At 43.1% G+C, this 14,157-nt stretch overlaps 1 protein-coding gene across 1 annotated transcript in view; it reads right to left on the bottom strand.

Moving 5' to 3' along the window:
• Nucleotides 1-1,026: 1,026 nt before the first annotated feature.
• Nucleotides 1,027-14,157, bottom strand: part of LOC147230343 (mannosyl-oligosaccharide 1,2-alpha-mannosidase IA) — a 210,505-nt gene continuing 197,374 nt past the window's right edge. The window contains exons 10-12 of the mRNA XM_086153671.1: nt 4,090-4,262; nt 3,055-3,170; nt 1,027-2,435 (exon numbers count right to left, since the gene is read on the bottom strand). Coding sequence (XP_086009797.1) covers nt 2,294-2,435; nt 3,055-3,170; nt 4,090-4,262 — 431 coding nt within the window. The 3' untranslated portion in view covers nt 1,027-2,293. The remainder of the gene's footprint in view (nt 2,436-3,054; nt 3,171-4,089; nt 4,263-14,157) is intronic.

Below are 14,157 nucleotides of genomic sequence, written 5' to 3'. Positions count from 1 at the left end.
GGAGAAAACTACCTAAAGACGTTGAAGTTTTTGCAGCGGCTTTTGAGTGCTAAAATTTTTAGCATTTTAAGATGCAATTTTTTTGTGTCTCTAACTAAGTCTCTAGTCACATCGGTGTGTTTATGATCGTTTACAAAGCTCCTCAGCATCATTAGATAGCGTGTTGCTTGTCTCCAAACTTAAGGATTTTTGTGGTTTTTGAGAAATTGAAATTAAATTTCTGGCCCGGGGATTTGTCCAGTTGCCAGGGTAACCGCCTTCCTTCGTGTCATGCTGCACCTTTCCATAGGACTGGCACCGCTTGTAGCCGGTTGTCTGAGGAAATTAATTTGCCGTGTTAATGTCTGATGTACTGAGGGCAAAAATCAGTGGAATGGGTTCAGGCCAAAACAACAAAGGTCTCATTAAATTTCCCTCAACAGCTATTGGAAACTTCCAGTGTTTGCAAATTCAAGGTCTTTTATCGTACAGAAGCAGGTGTTCAACCTGGTGTTGTACAGCGTCTGTCTCAGGAACTTGGTGATCTTGCTGAATAATGTGCAGATTGTTGTAATTTTGGTCCCTTTTAAATCTTCCTGACGGCTGTGCTTTGGAATTTCACCGGTGACAGGAAGATCAATGTGTGTGAATCCACGTCATTTGAAAAAAATAAAGGAGGATGCTGTTGTCATAACAATGAGGCGAGGTGTTGTATTCAGAGGAAACGTCAAATAACTTAAAAATAAGGCTCGGGCAACAGCAGAACAGATGAATCATCTCAGGACGATATTAGAATTCACTTTGTTGGTTCAAAACAATAATTCACTTTTTAGTCATATTTGCTGAGATTTCACAACCCTGAGATGTCTATCTTTAATTATATCTAAAATGACAATTGTTGAGTTGAATGTCGCTCCTTCACTCAAACCTCCTCTTTTGCCTATTAAATAGTAAAACTGTTCAAAATAATATCACGTTGAGGAGGAAATTCACTTTTTTGGATAGAAGTAGACAAACAAGACCAATAAAAAAATGACATAACAATTGTCTTAAATGTACAAAGCTGCACAGATCTTTTTATCAGTATTTGAAAATACTCAACAATGAAATTTAAATCAAACAGTAAGAATAAGTAATACAATAATATCAGCAAAAGCTAAACTTGAACTTGAATCTGATCTTTTAGTTTTTGTTTTTTTTCTTTGTTTTTTACAGAAACACCTGAGGGAAGCAAATTAAAAGAAAACTCAGAAAAAAGAACCACTGAAGTTTTAGAAAAAATAAAATAAAATCACAAAATAAATTCAAGACAAGCTCTTACAGGGTGGGAGGGGGAGGTCACTCACTTCTTCATCTTTATGTACAGCACATTCACACGCGACCGACCGCGCGAGACAGTGGTGATGAAAAAGAATGGTGGTGGGAATGAAAACTCTCAGGTTACAGCCCGGAAGATCCGTATCGGCAGCTGTATAGATTCACATGACGGTCGGAGAGAACCTGGACCGGAAATTCATCAGTCACAGGACCGACGGAACGCCGTTGCTAACTGTCGTCTTAAAAAGGCTGATGGGACCAAAAAAGCATCATCCTGATCACACACAGAAGTCGACTTTTATTTTTTCAAATGGTCCCTGGATGCATAAGACACTGCCGCTCTCCGGTCGCCTCCCTAACTTGAAAAAAATGCTAATTCGTGCTTGTTTCATCAAGAAACATGACATCAACATCGGTTTTGGAGGCGATTTGAGAATCGACATTTCACGTTTGTCTATACATTTATCGTTACAACGGAGTCATGGTAAAATTTACTATTGGCCAAATGTCACCAACGTATATTTGTTAAAAAGGGGAAATGCAAAGAAACCTTTGGTCAGAAAGTGAACTTACAAAGGAAATGATGCACTGACATGGTTTCGGGGGGCGGGGGGGAATCAATCATCACTCAGGATTAACAGAACAACAAAAGAGCAAAAGTCAAGTGGTTTTCTAGAAGTTTCTCTTTAACAACATGGCCCATAGTTCAAACCTCCTCCCCATACATTTGGGTCTGCAAGTTATACTGGTTTCCTCACAGAGGAAAGAAGGAAAGAAAAAGGTGCTCTTTTCATGAAAGTCATGTTTATCTTGATTGTCCACAACAAAAAGAATTGCCAGTAGGAAGTAACCCTGGCCCCAAGGATATACAATCACAGCGTAAAATCACAAATCCTTTACTGGAAAGGAAACGAGAGTCCGAAAGGACACTCTTGAAAAAAAGACCCTGAACCTGCATTGAATTGGGCCAATGTGTGTCAAACACTGGGACTCGGTCTTATTCTGAGACTGTCTTATCTTGTGTGTCTACGTCCTGCAGGGAGCTCTTGCGGATGACGGGCAAAGGATGAGCTTCGGTGTTGAAGACCCAGTCCTCCAGGGGGAGAAGGTCATCATCAGAGAAGAGCAGATACAGATACCTGAGCAAACAAAACACAGCATTCATTTGAAGCCTCATTAATGTTGGGAGCGCCTTTGGAGATCAAATCCATATCCTCAACATTTTTGACTTTCAACCATTAACTACTGACGGACTAATCAGGAATAAGGATTTTGTCATTAGCCTGTCTGTCACATTTGCATTCTGTGCAATAAAGGACGCTTGGATAGCAGCTAAAGCGTAGATATGACAAATTAATTAACGTTGGGCGCAATGTCTATTGGCGATAGCAGTAAGTCTCTTAGGTATTTCTCATTACCAAATGTCGGAAACTGATGCCAAGGATGGGGGGGTAATGTGCAAAAGGTTTTTCATAATCAGCTGTTGGTTCCAAGATCGAAACACTTTATGTAACGTTCAAGATTTATAGTGTTTAATTCCATATGCGCAGTATGGAAACATATTTCCCTGTACAATTAAATTTTTATTTTGCTGTCCACAGTGAAGCCAAATCGGTAACAAAAAAACAAAACAAAACAAAACAAAACGAGATCCAGATCTCAGTTGACAGAATTACTGTCTTAGGTTTTCTCATCATATCTCTTCTCTCCCTTTTTCTATACTACATCCCCGGTCATACCCCGGCTGACGCTACTCACTTGAGTGTTTCTGATAGGAAGAAGCTCTGCTGCATGTTATCGTAGCTGACTGTCGGGGTGTAAACGTCGCGGATCCCTGAGAAGCCGGACTCCACCCTGCAATGCCGCTCAAGGGCCTGAAAGGACACGCACGGACACACACACGCACGCACGCACGCACGCACACACACACACACACACACACACACACACGCACACACAAAGGGGGAGCTTCATGGCACGAACCGAATGAAGAATACATTCAATACTGTAAAGACAGAATAAAGAATGAGACCTATCCAGCCTTTTTGGCTTACTGCACAACTAAAGTTAATACCTGACAGGGGGCTAATGGAGAGGGGCTAGCTCAGCGTATTCGCACGTTTCATACTTCTGCTATAAAGCGCTGGTTTCTACATGCTAATTAACAAAGGCCCTGACATGTTAATGCTGAATGTTCATGAAGAGGAGTGTGTGCACCGCCTTCAGCCTTTGCTCCTGATAATTAAAGGCCCGTCAAAGCACTCCGCCTGATCTCCCCACCTCTCTGCGCACTAAATTAATACCAAATCTATCATACTAACCATCGACACTTTAATTTGGCGAATGTCCCGTCTATTTCCTCATTAATAATGGCGCTCTTTACTCAACCTTCACCACTGGCCTCGTTGAAAGCTAATGTGCTGTGCCACGGAATATAAGGAATGGTGGGAGAGACTAATTAAGAGTGTAAAAGGGCTCTGACGTAAGAGGTGAGCACAGATTTACAAAATATCAAATGACTTTGGACTGTTTTACCTCATGTATTCTTGCTTATAGGATTAAGTGCTACTGCGTATTTGAACAGAGAGGAAAGTTGCCAGCACTGTGCATGACAGACTGAGGATTTTGGTCTTCATAGTGTTTGGTTCTCCTGCTAAAGCCTGCCTGTTCTCTGAAGAATACAGGCAGAAATAATTAATCACAAATTCCAGATGGTGCGGAGTGTTGTTTTTACTATTAGCTGTACGGGAAAAAAAAAAAATCTGGAATCAAACAGCATGTGTGGTGTCTTACCTCTACGGCCTCCCAGCCCCAGTCTCTATACTTGGGGTCATGGGTCAGTCTCCACATGTACATGTAGCTCTCAATGACCTCGGGCCTCAGGATGTAATATCTGTCACTCAGTCTGGTCGCTGTGGCTTCAGCACCGCTGTCAAATCTGAAGGCTTCCGGTCCAAGTTTGGTGTCTGCAGAAAACAGCAATACAAAATGGCGATTCCCATGCGATGTTGGGTGTACAAAAAGACTTGAGGCAAAGCTGAAGGACGATTCATGTAACACAAAATAAGTGTGTATGTGTAATACGCGACCTAATTGGCATTTCATAAACATACATGTTTTGACAATATTGTGAATTATGAATGCCTTTTGACGTATGCCAATAAAGTGCATGTGAAATTCAATTAATTGTACCTCCGTATGTTGAGGGAGAGGATAAGTGTGTAAATATGTATTTACCATGATAAATCATATGCAAAATCAACAAGATGCCTTGAGGTTGGAAATTAAATTATTTCTGAGGGAGATTTCTCCCCTTTGATGGGGAGAAATCTTATTTAGTCCTGAAGTTTGGTTGGTTTTGCAAGATGCCACAGCAGTTACTTGACAAAAGGGGATTTAAGAACATGGGAAATAGGTAACTTAGGAGTTACCTATGGCCCAGGTTGTACCTATTGCCTTTACAGACATGTTAATTCACACGACTATGTGTAGTTTTCCTCAAAAAAGTAGATAAATTCACCACAGTGCCACCATCAACATGCCACTCCTTCTAATAATTTATTCATTCTCCACTTCTTTCGAAAGGTTTTTAAGGACCATCTGATTAGGAAAAAGCTACTGGAGGCTGTTTATTTCCTTCCTGCTGGCCTCGTTTGAACTGAGTGATTCTTCGAGATCCTGATGCTAAAGCTCGGAGAGACCCATGGAGAAGTAGCAGCGCAGACAACACAATCGATTTTTCCACAATCTGAATCAGATGGATTGCACACCTTGTCGAGCACAATTTGCAGGTGAGTCTGGATTAATCTAGAAAGCAATCCATTAGGAAAAAAATAAAATAAAATTGAATAGAATATAGCTATGTCAAAATCATTTCAAGTGTTTTCCAAATGTCATCTCGCAGATGAATTAATCCCCAAAAGACATGGCGGCATGGGGGACACACAAGGCTGAAATGCAGGGTTCTAAAAGCTGAATATAAATGAAATAAATATATTTTATTTTTTGGTGCAGCATTGAGTCATAGCTTTGTCTCCTGCAATCAGGCAATACAGTCCTGTGACAGGGAGGCCCCCACAAGACCTCAACATCATACAGCCTGCCTGGGATCATGTGAAGATACCGAAGGAGTTGAAGACGCCTACGTCCACAGAATATCTTTGGTTTTGATCCTTAAGATTTTTGGGAATTGCCGGCCGGTGGAGCGCCTTCAAAAATTGTGCTGGTGTACCTTGGAGAATTGATGCTGCTTTTAAGGCAAAGGGTGGTCACACCAAATATTGATTTCTGATCTTTTCATTCGTTACATTTTCATGAATTGATGACATGCTATGAACTCTTCCAATTTTTGAAAGGATTCCAATGTTTTTATATTGTCAGGGACCCTGGTTATATTCCGACCTTTCTGTGTGGAGTTTGCACGTTCTCCCGTGTCTGCATGGGTTTCCTGCGGGTTCTACGGTTTCCTCCCACAGTCAAAAAACATGCAGCAGATTAATTGGAAAAAATTGGGAGAATTGCCGCGAATGAGCAAGTGAGTCAATCGTTGTTTGGTTATATAAGTGGCCCTGCGATTGACTGGCTACCAGTCTCGGGTGTAGCCCAATGACAGCTGGGATAGGCTCCAGCATCCCCCATGACCCTGAATGGAAGATAAGATGGATGGAAGATGGATGGATGGATAAAAGCATATTTGTTTTGCTTATAGAGTTATTTCAGAATGGTGTTGCTAAACAATGAGATGTTTGCTCAATTATGTGTGTGTGTGTGGGTTATGACCCCCCATGTTTGAGTGATTGTATCAGTCGGGTTGTGTTTGTGATGGATATTTATATAAAAAAAAAAAAAACGTATGCATATATTCTGTGAAAACCCTGTCGTGCAGATGCCAAATATGCCAGCTGAAACATGGAGGATGACACAGTGGTGCAGTATTTTGTGAGGCTGCCACCTCATAGGTCAAAGGTCCTGGATTCAAACCTCATATTGGACTTTTTTTTTGGGGGGGGGGTTTACATGTTCTCCCCCTGTTTGCGCAGGTTCTGCTTGGGTCCTCCGGCTTCCTCCCACTGAAAAAAGACTCGTGTTTAGGTGGACTGACGACTCAATATTGGCCCAAGATATGAATGGATGCAGGTGGGGCCCTATATAATCCAGGGTGGCCACATAGGCTGAGACTGGCTCCAGCCACCCTCGCCACCCTCCAAGACCTGCAGACTACTGCACAAACAACATTTGCACTTTGGAAATTGAAGCATTTACGTCTGATTTTAATTGAATATTATTCAATATAGAAATTAACAGCATGCACATTTTATTCATTCATAATTTTTGCTGTATCTTTGTTACAGTGTTGGTCCAGGTTTCAGTAGGATGCTCTTGACTGTTGCAAGTAAATACCACTGGAACAGTGACTGGAGGTCTTCTCAGTGTTTAAAAAGAAATTATGTTACAAAAGATAAAAGTTACAAAGATATTCCATTCACCAATTCCATATTTATATTATGAAATTTAAGGTATAACAACCCCTCAAATTTCAACTTAAGGCATACCGTTCTAAACCAGGAAGGTAATGTTCTGTTCCCTTCCGAGCAAGAACATACTGGTATTCAGTTCAATATGTTTGAGAATGGAATGAGAGGCCTTACTTAAAACGAATCAAATTGGCCTAAACCTGGTAATTTATCTGCTTATATCTTTTGGCAATCAGGAAAACATATAGATATGAAAATATTAAGATAAATCCAATAAATGTCACTGTTGTTGGAAACGAGGCAGAACAATTCTGTTTGATCCAGCTGCCCTGTAACCCTGCAGACAGGATAAACGGTATCACAACTTTGAATTCATGCTTTTGTAATGTGTGCGGCAAAGTTTGTCACAATGGCTCTAACTTGAATCATCAGCTGTCTCTGAGCAAATCTATTCTGAAGTGACCTGAGGGTGCAACCAAATTCAGAAAGTCCTTCCTGCATGATACAATTGAACCTGAAGTCCAATGCTAATGCTAATAGCCTTTTACCTGCTGTATGATGCCTGCTCACTGCTAAATGACATTGATTTATGGTGAAAAAATGCACTTCCATTATTTAAGTTATAATGGTTTGAGTGATAATATAGCAAAATTTTGCCGAACTTCAGCATTTTCCTCTGGAATAAAATTCGTCTTATTTGTCTTTCCCTGCATCTCATTGTCCTGTAACAGGTACCTCAGCTGCCCAGTGCTTACTGTCCCTGTCCGTGCACATGGTTGGCCGCACCCACTGATTTATAGACTCGGTTTGGGAAATTTAAAAGATAAAACTCACCCTTTAATGGCCGAAAATAGAAGATTAAACATTGTTTTTTTAATTCGAAACTCCAATGGAAAATATGGTGCATTAATTGTAATTCGAAAAACAAAAAGTCTGCATACATTTTGTCTCACACAAATTAAAGTTTGAGCAGATCGATCAGTGTGCCATAAATCTCACCTCTCATAAGGTCAGAAAAATATTCTTGCAAGGCATTTGTTTACACATCAGATTTATATATATATATATATATATATATATGTGTGTGTGTGTTTTTTCTCAAGATGGTGCTGGAAGACGGCAGCTTGTCACAGCAGCTACTATTTTTACCCCTATCTCTTTACTTTCTGGACTTATTTATTTACCTATTCACGCCTCTTTTGTGGATGGGACTATACACTATTTCTCCAGTGCACTGTGTTCCTTGCCACAGTGTTCCCCCAACGACAGAGAAGAAAAATTATAAATACACACGAGAGGAAGTTCTCCATCTAAGGAAAGGAGCCGGACTCCCCGCTGTGCACATCCCAGAAGAGCGACAGCGGAGCACCCGCTGGGGGAGGAAAGCCGAGACAAAAGTGAGGGAAGACTGAGAGAGACAGGAGATGCCCTTCCTCCCCTCGGTCATCATGGGGAACGTAAGATCGCCTGCCAACAAATCTGACAAACTGGCAACCCTCGTTGACAACCAGCATGTCTACATGGAATATAGCATGCTGTGCTTCTCAGAGACCTGGCTACAGGTGAACATCCAGGACAGGACTATTGATCTGCCTGGCTTGGCGCTGATCCGCGGACCAGGGGAGGCAAAGCTGCAAGAAGAGAGAAGGAGGGCTTGCCGTATACATTAATAGGAAATGGTGCAGCCCCGGTCATATCACTTTGAAGGTCTCTTTGTGCACCACCAATGTGGGGGTAGGACTTCGCCCCTTCCACCTTCCATGTGAGTTTTCACACTCCATACTGGTGCTCGTGTACATTCCTCCGTCTGCAACCGCAGCCGGTGGTGTCATCCACTCGGCGATCGTGGACCTGCACAAGCGCTGCCCCAGCACTCTCATCCTGATCAGTGGGGACTTCAGCCACGTCCTCCTCACTCCCGTTCTCCCCACTTTCACCCGATACATAGACTGTGCAACGAGAGGGAATAAAACCCTGGACCTCCTGTATGCAAATGTGAGGGATGCATACAACTCTTTCCCTCTCCCCCCTCTGGGCAACTCAGACCACAACCTGGTACTCCTGATCACTGCTGACACACCACTGGTGAAGCGGCAGGTGGCCAGCACCAGGTCTATGAAGATCTGGTCCAAACCCACAGAGGAGGCATTGCAGGAGTGCTTCGATGCCACCGACTGGAGCCTTATTGAATATTACTTTGGTGACGACATCGAGGGCCTCACCCGTTGCATAACATACTACATCAAGTCCTGCAAGGACAACATAGGCCCATCCTAAAAGGTTTCAATAACAACAAGCCATGGATGAACAATGACGCCAAAGGCCTCCTTAAAAGGAAGAAGAGAGCCTTCATGGTTAAGGACCACCAGACCCTCAGGGCTGTCCAGAAGGAGCTGAGGAGGAAACTGAGGGAGACAAATACTCAACTATAAGACGATTGAGTCCAAGACGGAGCAGAGCAAACAAAAGGAGGTTTGGAGAGAGGTGAGGAAGTTGGCAGGGTGTGGAGGAAAACCACACCTGGAGCCAAAGGTGGCCCTGAATTTGCCACGGAACTGAACCTTTTCTTTAATAGGTTTCACACCCCAGTGAGCTCTGGTCTCCCATCCCCCTCCTCCCTACCTCCTCACACCTCTACTGTAGGCTCTGTCACCCCCCCACCCCATTAACACCTTGCCCCCCCCCTCCCTGTCCTGCCCAGTAGAAGCAGCTTCTAATGACAGCCCCTGCTCACCCTGCCTCAACATCTCCTCAAACCCGGATGCAACCACTACCTGCCCTCTTTGCCGCACACATCAGCAGCTGCCATGGACCCCCCCCACCCCCTCCACACACACACACACACACGCTAATGGACCTCCACCACGCCATCCCATCCCCCCCGAGCACAGGCACTACTAGCACTGCCTCCCCCTGCCCACAAGGAACTTCCACACACAGCCTCCCCAGTCTCATCCCCCAGCCCACCAGCAGCCCCCCCCCCCCCAATTTGTTGCCATTTAATTCGCACTCAAATTGCACTAATCCTTGCACCTGCACTTTGTGAGTTGCACACCAAGCTGCACTTGGTTGTAATGCACTGTATTCTACTGACTGTTCTATTGCAATATGCACATTCATATCTATAATCATATTAATAACAATGTTTACATTCTTCTACCAGCGCATATCCCAATGCACTGCAGAGCGCAAAGTAGAAATTTTACAGGGAAACACGTTTCTACACTGTACATGTGACAATGAACACTTTGAATCTTGAATTTTTGAATGGTCACCACCAGTCCCCCCTCCCCCTGCCCACCGGAAGCTTCAACAATCACATGCCATGAAGTCATTTGACAGGCTTGTACTCCAGCACCTAAAAGACCGGCTATCTGCTTCCCTTGACCCTCTGCAGTTTGCATATAGGCAGCACATGGGTGTGGAGGATGCAATCATATTCCTTAGTCATACAGGCCTATCCCATCTGGAGGGTACAGGAAGCACAGTCACCTTTAACTTCTTCAGTGTCTTCAACAGCGTCCAACCCAGCCTTCTTAAGGACAAGCTGCTGAGTACGCAACTTCACACTGACATCACTGCCTGGATCCCAGGGTGGATGGCTATGTCTCAGAGGCTGTGGCGTGTAGCACAGTAGTGCCCCAAGGTACTGTCCTGTCTCCATTCCTCTTCACCCTCTTCACCTCGAACTCCAACTCCTGCCACCTCCAGAAGTGCTCCAATGACTCTGCCATTGTTGGATGCATCAATGATGACACTGAGAGCAACCAGAACCACCTCCTACTCAACATCTCAAAGACCAGGGAGGTGGTTATGGACATCCAGAAGAATTGAAGGAGACAGGTTCCAATCATAAAGGATGAGGAGGTGGAGAAAGTGGACTCCTACAAGTGCCTTGGGGTTCACATTAACAATAAACTGGACTAGACACACAACACTGACACACTCTACAGGAAGGGTCAGAGCAGGGCAGCTCTTTAAGCCAATGGTTCGTCCCACCCCAGCACAGAGCTTAACGCTTCAGACACTTCTTTGTGCCCACAACCATCAGACTGTACAACAGCAGTCTGGACAGCACACAACTCTGACCACCCGAAGGTGCATCTGTGCTACCAACCTCACTACATCACCCAATTCACTACCTCACCCCTGCCCTCACTCTGTTGTCTTATTTTTATCCTTGTTGGTCTCAGTCCACTGGCATCATGCCTATTTTTGTTTATTGATTTAATTATTGTCATTGCTATTGTCACTCTCTCTGTATGTATTTCTGTTTAGTTTTGGTTGTCTATTTTCACCTGTTAAGTATTTTTTTCATTCTGTTCATTCATATCCTTGATGTTCACTATGTATTTGTGGATGTCTTTGTTTTTTTTTAATTTCCTGTCTATTCATATTTATCAAGACTGTTACACTGCTATTGATCGTCCTATGGGGATCTATAAAGTTTATCTTATCTTATGTTATCTTATGTTATCTTATCCTATCTTATCTTATCTTAAATCTTTGCGATACAACCAAATTTACTGGCATATATATCAATATATATTAATCAAATGCCCTGTAAATTATCAGATGGCCGGCTGATGTAATATCCTGCAACTGGAAGAAGTGGAAGCCACTGATATAAAGACAAGGAAGCTCCTCACAATACATAGAGAGTTTTACCCTAAGTCTAACACCCTGAGGCTATACACTAAGTGGAAAACAGGCAGCTGCTATCCAGTATTCAGGAAGAACCAACAAGCCTTGGAGAGTACATCAAGAAGATGGCCCCAATGATCATCTGCTAAGTGAAAGCCTCCAGCAACAGAATTACACTAAGAAGAAACCAGGAGGGTTTTCAAAGACAGACAAGCCCCTGCATGGTGTTTGCCATCAGTGGCTTGAAAGAGGGGCTGGCATTGTGAGACATACGATTTGCTGGAAAAGGCCAGACTAAAAGACAGCAGCAGACAGAGGCATTAACGATGTGGTCACACAATCCAAGATGGATCAATGCGGTCATTTACCGCACCAGACAAGACCCTGGGTGCGGGCTGTGCAAAGATACCAGTGAGAATATCCAGCACACAACAGCAGGGTGTAAGATGCTGGCAGGAAAGGCATATATGGAGCATCCTGACAAGATGGCTAGCATCATACCAAGTATCTCTGTACCATATCTCTGTACGGGCTAGAGGTCCCAGGATCAAGGGTGGCCACCTCCAAGGTGAGCCAGAAAGACAGAGCCAAGATCCTGTCCCGTAGACTTACAGGTTGTGACGGGACAACTGGTGACGGCTAACCAACTGGACATAGTGATGGTCGACGAGGTCCCGGGCTGCTGTTAGAATACTTGATCTTGAAGAAGATACAGTACCGCTCAGATGAGAATGAGACTTGTGAACATTACATGTCCTAAATTCTAAATTGATGCCTCAGAGAGTATTACTTGCATTGCTGATATTGCATAAACTAAAAATGCACAGCTACACTTTACTCCTCCCAAGTAAAGAAGCATTTAAAGAAGAGGAAGTAAAGCAGTATCAGAATTTCTTTAAATCCAGCAGAGCTTTTCCTTTGAGATTGCCACTTTCCAAACCTCCTTGCCCATAGAAGCCGTTTTGGTATCAGTATTTAAGACGTGGCTAAATAGCATCCACTTAGCGCACACACAAGAGCGAATCTTTCCTCTCCTGCAGGAAGTTAATCTAGGAGCTGCAGAGCCCCATCCAGTCCCTTTAATGACTGGAGAGAAACCTGGTGGGGGAGTGAATAGCCTGCTGGGGCTGCAGATCAAAACTACTGTATTCCAGGCGTAGTAAGGAGGCTGTTATTGGATGAGTCACAAAGGCTTTAGAGGAGACGCAAAGGAGGAGGAATCCTCACAGCTATTCACAAATGGGCAGAGAAGACATTTCTAGATATCTTAAACTGACTATCTTATTTCCAGATTTACACTGATATCTTCTTTGTTGTTTTGTCTTTATTGGTGATTTTTAGCTTTATACTTTTGGTGATGCATGGATTAGATGGTAAGAAAATGCCCCCCTGGCCTCCTGGATATTTTTAGTGATTTGTGATTTACAGGGGAACGTGGAAGCGAGTTTTGGTTATTTTCCTACTCTATCTTACTTTTGGCTGAAGATTACTTTCATTTTATAAAAGTGCAAACATATCAGCTCCTTTACACTCCCTCATTTATAGTGTGAACCGTAGTTTCGGTCTAATGGGGTTTCATTCTCACCTCCTTACTGCTGTTCTCTGTTTCAAACAGCACAAGGGTTGTGATTTTCACAGTCGTTATCAGAGAAAATGCAAACATTTTTAGTTATCTTATCAGGTCAGACGTCTCTCTTTGGAGGTGAGGCCACTAAGAACTGAGTCAGAGCAGAATTAAAATGCTAAGTCTGTTTTTAATTTACAATATCACCCTTCCGGACACTTGGCTTCCTGACTCTGAGGGCCTTGTGGGGTTTCATAATCAGACACACTGTGGAGCCCTCGTGGAACAATACAGTATTTTTGTTAATTTATATTATTATACATTACAAGGGGCTAGGAGGAGCTCGGGAAATGAACCGGAAACTTTCAGTTCCAAAACTGAGCGTACATACAAAAATTCACACATGCAAACTCACATACAATCATTCATACATACATACATTAATTCATACATACATACATACATACATACATACATACATATATACATACACATGTATACTTAAATATGATTTAAATGAATACAGACATGGATAGACAGATAAATGCTTACAAACATACATGCTTTCTCAGTTACGCTGTATATATACTATATATACTAAACATGCATACATGCCAATTCATATCCATCCATCCATCCATCCATCCATCCATCCATCCATCCATCCATCCATCCATCCATCCATCCACCCATCCACCCATCCACCCATCCATCCATCCATATAAATGATCCAAACAGATAAAGCCTAATAACAATTAACATTCCACACAAGGGATGATGGTCTTAAAAGGTTTGAATTGTAATGATATGAAGCTTTACTTCAGATTTACTAAAAGGCAGCCTCAGGGCGGCACAGGCCAGTGTCTCCCTGAGCCAGCCTCGGGGTTGCATGGGCCAGTGTCTCCCTGAGTTGGTCCGAAGTCCGGATAAATGCAGAGGGTTGCCTGAGGAAGGGCATCCAGCGTAACATTTGCCAAAACCAAACATGCGAAATAAACCTAATGTTCGGTCGAGGCCCAAGTTAACAACAACAGCCATTGGTAATGATGACCTACAGGGTACCCGTTTAAATAGGGCTACTATGGGTTTAAGAAGGAGATGAGGAGGGTGTGTTTGGAAGCATAGAGAGAAGAGGAAAGGCAAAGGAAAGGAGTCTTGGACTGAGAGTAGGGACTCCGG

Source organism: Fistularia commersonii, chromosome 10 (assembly GCF_037954325.1).
Source record: "Fistularia commersonii isolate RoL2024-O1a breed Wild chromosome 10, RoL_Fcom_v1.0, whole genome shotgun sequence".
NCBI lineage: Eukaryota > Metazoa > Chordata > Actinopteri > Syngnathiformes > Fistulariidae > Fistularia > Fistularia commersonii.
This window is presented reverse-complemented; position numbering and strand designations above follow the sequence as displayed.